This window comes from Nomascus leucogenys, chromosome 19 (genome assembly GCF_006542625.1).
Source record: "Nomascus leucogenys isolate Asia chromosome 19, Asia_NLE_v1, whole genome shotgun sequence".
NCBI lineage: Eukaryota > Metazoa > Chordata > Mammalia > Primates > Hylobatidae > Nomascus > Nomascus leucogenys.
This window is the reverse complement of record NC_044399.1, coordinates 17,270,473-17,277,378: the sequence shown is the minus strand read 5'-3', so window position 1 is coordinate 17,277,378 and position 6,906 is coordinate 17,270,473. Positions and strand designations below refer to the sequence as shown.

The following is a 6,906-nucleotide window of genomic DNA, read 5'->3' as shown; positions in this document are numbered from 1 at the left end:
CCAATACCCTCCTCCTTCTCCAACACAAAAAACACAACCTACACATACACATGCATGAACACATACACAGGTGAACAAATACATATATATGTGCACACACATACACTCTCACATGAACACCTGTATATGCATGTGATAAAGTTGCTTGGAGAAAGTCTTCATATTGTTCAATGTTTTCTAGCTTTTTCTCTAAAACACCAAATATATGAGAAGCTGATGAAAGTTTATATACATAGAATGACATCTTAGCAACTGTGCCTCACCACCACCCACCAATCCTTGATGACAAGCTACACAGAAATAAAATTAGATTCCTTCCACACACTATAGACAAAAATGAATTGCAGGTATTTGGAAGACCCATAAATAAATAATACAACTGTAAGAGTATTTACAAAACATCAAGAGAACACTTGGACAACCTTGGAACTGGGGAAAATTAAGCAAGGGAGAAAAACACATAAGCCATGAAACAAAAACCAAATTTGATCATATAAAAATGAAAAGCTTAAAAAAAAAAGATGCCATAATCAAGATCATAAGACATCATCACCGGGCGCAGTGGTTCACGCCTGTAATCCCAGCACTTTGGGAAGCCAAGGTGAGCAGATTACCTGAGGTCAGGAGTTGGAGACCAGCCTGACCAACAGGGTGAAACCATATCTCTACTAAAAATACAAAATTAGCTGGGGGTGATGGCACATCCCTGTAATCCCAGCTACTTGGGAGGCTGAGGCAGAAGAATTGCTTGAATCTGGGAAGCGGAGGTTGCAGTGAGTGAGCCAAGATCGCGCCATCGCACTCCAGACTGGGCACCAAGAGCAAAACTCCATCTCAGAAAAAAAGAAAAAAAAAAGACATCATCAAAGCAAATATGCTGGAGATCAATATGTTAAGTGAAATAAGCCAGGCACAGAAGGATAAATATTGCATGTTCTCACTCATATGTGAGAGCTAAAAAAAAAACTTGATCTTATGGAGGTAGAGAGTAGAATGATAGCCTGGGCAACATGCTCTACAAAAAATACAAAAATTAGCCGGGCATGGTGGGGGCACATGCCTATAGTCCCAGCTACTCAGGAGGCTGAGGCAAGAGGATTGCTTGGGCCCAGGAATTTGAGGCTGCAGTGAGCTATCATTGCACCACTGCACTTCAGCCTGGGCAACAGAGAGAAAAAAAGACAGGAAAAAGAGAGTAGAATGATAGGAAACAGAGGCTAGGAAGGGAGTGTGGGTGGTGGGAGGGGTGGGTAGGGGATAAAGAGAGGTTGGTTAATGGCTATAAGCATAGAGTTAGATAGATAAATTCTAGTGTTTGATAGCAGAGTAGGGAGTAGGGTGACTATAATTAACAACAATGAATTGTATATTTCAAAATAGCTAGAAGCAAGGACTTGAAATGGTCCTGAAATGATAAATATTCAAGATGATGAATACCTAAATACCCTGACTAGATCATTACACCATTACACATTCTATGCATGTAACAAGATATCAAATGTACCCTATAAATATGAATAAATATTATGCATCAATAAAAAAGAAAAAAGAATACAATATAAAAAGATCAGAAGGAAATATTCCAATACATAATATACAAAGAACTTTCTCAAATTAACAAGAAGATAACGCAATAGAAAAATGGCAAAGAACATAAACTAGCAAGTTTTAGGACAGGAACCAAAATGAACAATGGTCACATAAAATAAAGATGCTCCACTTCAAATGATAGGAAAGTTAAAATTAACACAACAATGAACCATTTTTAACCACTAAAAATTCATAAAATTGATAATATCCAATGAAAATGTGGGGCAACTTGTTCTGTCACATAATACTAGGAGGAGTATATATAACTACAAATTTTATAAAAGTGACATAACAATATTAAAATGTAAAATGTGCATACCCTGATCCAAAAATCTCATTTCTGGGAATTTTTCAAGCTACTGAACACATCAGTAGATAAAGCTAGTTGTCTATAATCTTTGTTATAGCATTTTTGTCATAAAAAACCTGAAAGCAACTTAAAAATCATTGAAAAGATGACTCACTTAAGAAATTTTGCAGAATCTGTTCTATGGAAACTTGCTAGAACCTCTGTTTTCTGTTAAACTTTTTGCATGTGTGACTCAGCAACTCATGCATCTGTTTCCCCATCTATAAAATTAAGGTAATAATGGTATTTACACCACAGATTTATTTGTGCTAACTTGGAAGAACTTGTACTATATATTGTTAAGTTAAAAAAGGAATTTTCAAGTTTTTTCTTTAACACTTATGTATGCTTATATTTGTTTGTATATGTTTGTATCAGCAAAAAAAGGACAAGTTATACATATTTGTATGTTTGTATCAGCAAAAAAAAAAGACAGAGAAGTAGTGAACACATCTACTGCTTTTGTGATTTATGTCACTAAAAAGAAAAAAAAATCACCAATAGAAAAAAGATGATAGGAGATATGTACAACAAATACTAATGGTTAATAACCATAGGGAGAAAAATTCAGCCTTAAAAAATCTCACTAGTTTTAAGAACCTCCTTAATTCAAAGCCCCCTTTTCAATGTCCTGTACCATTCAAATGAGCTAAACTGTGGGTGCTACAGATACCCACCCTAAGACAAGGCACCACGAAGAGTGGGTGTGTGTGTGATGGGTGCATGTGGGGGATCTGGGGTTGGGGGGAGGCAGATGGATAGGAGGGGAAGATGAGCAAGTAAATGCCTTTGGAGGGATCAGAGACTGTTGAGTTCTAATACTGACCCTTTTAGTTATTCTTTATGGTATGCAAATCACTTTTCTTTTTTTTTCTGAGACTGTCTCTTTATTTGACAAATGAGTAAGTGAAAGGACTAAATAAGGTCCTGTTCATACCAGGCCCAGAACAAAGGACAGGGAGCCCCTGCCCACCCATCCCTGCTCCAGGTCAACCCTGAGGTGCTGTCTCCTCCTCCTCCTCCTCCTCCTTCCCGTACCCTCCTTCCCTGTCACACAAGCTGTCTGCCTATGAAGAGGAGGCTCTGGCTTTTGGAATCTTCACTGTCTTAACTTAGCCTGTCTGCCTGTGACTTTCCATTTATGATGACACCAGTGCCTTCTGCATTTAAGTGATTTTGGTCCCTGCAACAGCATGATTTCAGTCAAACACAAACACACACACATACACACAAAAAATGAAACAAGAGCACTAAAAGCCCTTTACTTGGCACAAATCTTTCTAAATAAGAACCAGATATCACACTGGATCCTATACAAAATACAGGTTTCCTTAGCAACAGAAGAAAAGGTCTCAACACCAAAATGGCAGGAGATTAACTGTAACACTTTTACATTATTAAAAAAATGCATTTAAAATCTCTGACCCTTTAAAATACCTTGAACAGACAGAGAAGGGCAAAATAATCTGTCTCTTTGCAAAGGATGAGCCTCCCAGAGATGGTGGAAAAAAACTGGAGGTGAAAGTCTTTGCTCATCTGGCAGGTAAGTGTTCTGGTGGGTCCAACAGGTCAGATGTGAATTCCCTTAGGGTTTTTCAGATCACAAGATTACCACGCTTACTACATAAAAATCACGCTACGCTGATCATTGTTCAGTACGATATCCAGGTCTTCAAAGCTCCTCTACTCCTGCCCAGGAGGCTGGAACCGGTCAGTTTCCCCGGACGGAGCTCACGCGCTCTGGGCTCTGGGCTCTCTGCCGCGGTTGAGGAGGTCTGTGAGTTCCCGGATGTACTTGATGGTGTACTTGAGTGTCTGGATCTTGGTGAGAGGCTGGCCTCTCTGGCTGTAGACAGGTGGCAGGTAATTCCGGAGGGTGTGCAGGGCATCTGCCAAGGTCCTCATCCTGAGCTTCTCCCTCTCGCTGGCTTTCCGCCTCCGCTGGACAGACATCCTGACTTTGGTGCCCTTCTGGGCCTTGGGGCCACCACTACCCTGGAGGTAGGTGGGCTGGAAAGCTAACATATTGTAGTCCACCTCTACCAGGCCACTGGCCCCACCGACACTGCAGCCATTGCTACCCCCACTGCTGGCCCCGCCATGCTCACAGGGCAGCCCAGCCACAGCTGGACAGGGAGAAGAAGAATAGGATTCCAGCGATGGAGCCGGGGAAAGGCTCTGAGAGGGGGAGGCCTGATTCAGCTCAAAGGGCCCTTCCCTGTCCTTCCAGTCCCAGGAAGACAGCAGGCCAGGGCTGTCAGAGGAGCCCAAGCCATCCTCGAGGCTGAGGAAAGTCTCGCGCAGGTTGTCCATGCCTGCGAGACAGCTGCAGAAGGAATGGCTCCCTGGCAAGTGAGAAAGAAAGTTCTGCCGCCTGGCCAGGGAAGAGCTCTCTTTTATGATGGTGGGGGAGAAGTGATGAAGTGGGAAAGAGGGCCGTGTAAAGAGAGTTCAAAGGAAAAACCAAAGACCAAGATGGAAAATGAACTCTTCAGGTGTCATTTTCTCCTCATTGATAATTAGCATCTTCCAGCTAAAATGTCTTTAAACAGAAAGGCCTCCAAGAGAAGAAAAAAGGAATTATCTTGTTGTAACTAAACCAATTAAGGCTGCATAACTAGACTTAGCATTGTGCTGTGGAACTCATTAATGAGGGAGCCAAAGAAAACAAACCTGGGGCATCTGCAGCAAGGAGGGGGTGGCCGAGGGCCCTAGTGGAGAGTAGCAAAGTGACCCGAGAGGGCCTCCATCCCCTCCACCAGGACCTGCTAGATATTTCAGCACAACTGTTGGAGAAGCAGCATGGTCTAGGGACAAGGTAACCCCTCTGAGCTTTGATTCTCTAATGTGTCCAACACAGACAACAACAGCTCTTATTTCCTAGGGTTGCTGGGGGTGCCACACACATGAGGTACCCAGTGGATGCCACCTTAGTAAATTTCCCTGGGTCGTATAGAGTGCAGACATGCCCCCAACATGCCTACACTCAGAACGACAAAGGCCAGCAACTCCAGTAAGCCTAGAGCCTTAAAGAGCAGGAAACATCCTACCGGAGGCATAAAACCCTTGCTGTTACTGAGCAGATTTGGATTCCCCACAGCAAACAGATACCAGGAAACAGAAAACTCCTTTAAGCCAGGGAGTTTGCGGAATACCTGGCATTTAGCCTAAGGAAAGTCTTTTTTAAAAAACCCAGCTGCACCTTGTTTTTTGAAATGAGTCACACCTTGCTTTTTGAAATGTATGGAGGAAGTGTGAAATTAGGGCGCCTCTTTTCCCCACCACAGCTCCAAATGCCACTGAATGTGTTAAGTTGGATGGTTGTGCTAGTTTGCTTCACTTCCTATATGCTCTGCTAGACCCTGGATTTTGGAAAAGGGATCTCAGATTCCCCATTTGCCCCATGAACTTAATTTATTTTCCATGTAACTAATTCTGCAAATTAGTATTAACATCAAGTCACAGTGAGTTAAAGTGTAGAGTAATATTAACATGTCATTTAACATGTTATTTAAGTCCCCTTGCAATTATTGAAAATAAATGTCAATGGCCTAGTTAGAACATTTATGATATTTTTCAATTAGCAAGGCTCAAGGAAGAAAAATCTCAAGTAGGTAATCTGTAGAAGAATGCTCTTAATTTTACCATTTACTAAAGAACTCCGAGCCGAATCTTGAAAAATAATAATATTAATGACTGTGATAAACGTAACAAATGACTGTTGCTCCTTTTTCCTCTCTCTTCTCTCTTCCAACTCTTGTTGAGAAGCCCAGAATCTGCTGATACTATGCAAGGAATTTTATATATTTTTTAATTTTTCTTATTTCAATAGCTTTTGGGGTAAAATATTTTTTGTTACATGGGTGAGTTGTATAGTGGTGAAATCTGAGATTTTAGTGCTCATGTCAACTGAGTAGTGTACATTGTACCCAATATGTAGGGTTTTTTTTGTTTTTTTTTTTTTTTGAGACAGAGTCTTGCTGTTTCACCCAGGCTGGAGTGCAGTGGCACAATCTCGGCTCACTGCGGGCTCCACCCCCTGGGGTTCACGCCATTCTCCTGCCTCAGCCTCCTGCATAGCTGGGACTACAGGCGCCCACCACCTCGCCCGGCTAATTTTTCGTATTTTTAGTAGAGACGGGGTTACACCGTGTTAGCCAGGATGGTCTCGATCTCCTGACCTCGTGATCCACCCGCCTCGGCCTCCCAAAGTGCTGGGATTACAGGCGTGAGCCACCGCGCCCGGCCTATATGTAGTTTTTTTATCCCTCACTCCCCTCCCACCCTCCCCCTTCTGAGTCTCCAAAATCCATTATACCACTCTGCATGCCTTTGCATACGCATAGCTTAGCTCTCATTTATAAGTAAGAACATATGGTATTTGATTTTTCCATTCCAGAGTAATTTCACTTAGAATAATGGCCTCCAGCTTCATCCAAGTTGCTGTAAAAGACATTATTTCATTGTTTTTTCTATGGCTGAGTAGTATTCCATGGTGTATATATATCACATTTTCTTTATCCACTCGTTGGTTGATGGGCACTTAGTTGGTTCTGTATCTTTGCAATTGTGCATTGTGTTGAAGTAAACATATGCGTGTAGGTGTCTTTTTGATAGAATGACTTCTTTTCCTTTGGGTAGATACCCAGTAGTGGGGTTGCTGGATCAAATGGTAGGTCTACTTTTAGATCTTTAAGAAATCTCCATCCTGTTTCCCAGAGAGGTTGTGCTAATTTTCATTCCCACCAGCAGTGTATAAGTGTTCCCTTTTCACCACATCCATGCCAACATTTGTTATTTTCTGACTTTGTTTATTACAAACCTTTTCTGGCTGGGGTAAGGCGGTATCTCGTTGTGGTTTCAATTTGCATTTCCCTGATAACTAGTGACGTTGAGCATTTTTTCATGTTTATTGAACGTTTGGATGTCTTCTTTTGAGAAATGTCTATTCATGTCATTTGCCCACT

The 6,906-nt window shown here is 41.7% G+C and overlaps 1 protein-coding gene across 1 annotated transcript; it reads right to left on the bottom strand.

Moving 5' to 3' along the window:
* Positions 1-2,972: 2,972 nt before the first annotated feature.
* On the bottom strand, positions 2,973-4,305 carry MSGN1 (mesogenin 1). Its single transcript, XM_003275957.2, has one exon. It carries the CDS (start codon positions 4,250-4,252, stop codon positions 3,671-3,673), a length of 582 nt encoding a protein of 193 aa, XP_003276005.2. The 5' UTR covers positions 4,253-4,305; the 3' UTR covers positions 2,973-3,670.
* Between the last annotated feature and the right edge of the window lie 2,601 nt (positions 4,306-6,906).

Excerpts from the sequence above, each read along its gene's own strand:
- MSGN1 (XM_003275957.2), bottom strand. The coding sequence starts at position 4,252 with ATGGACAACCTGCGCGAGACTTTCCTCAGCCTCGAGGATGGCTTGGGC.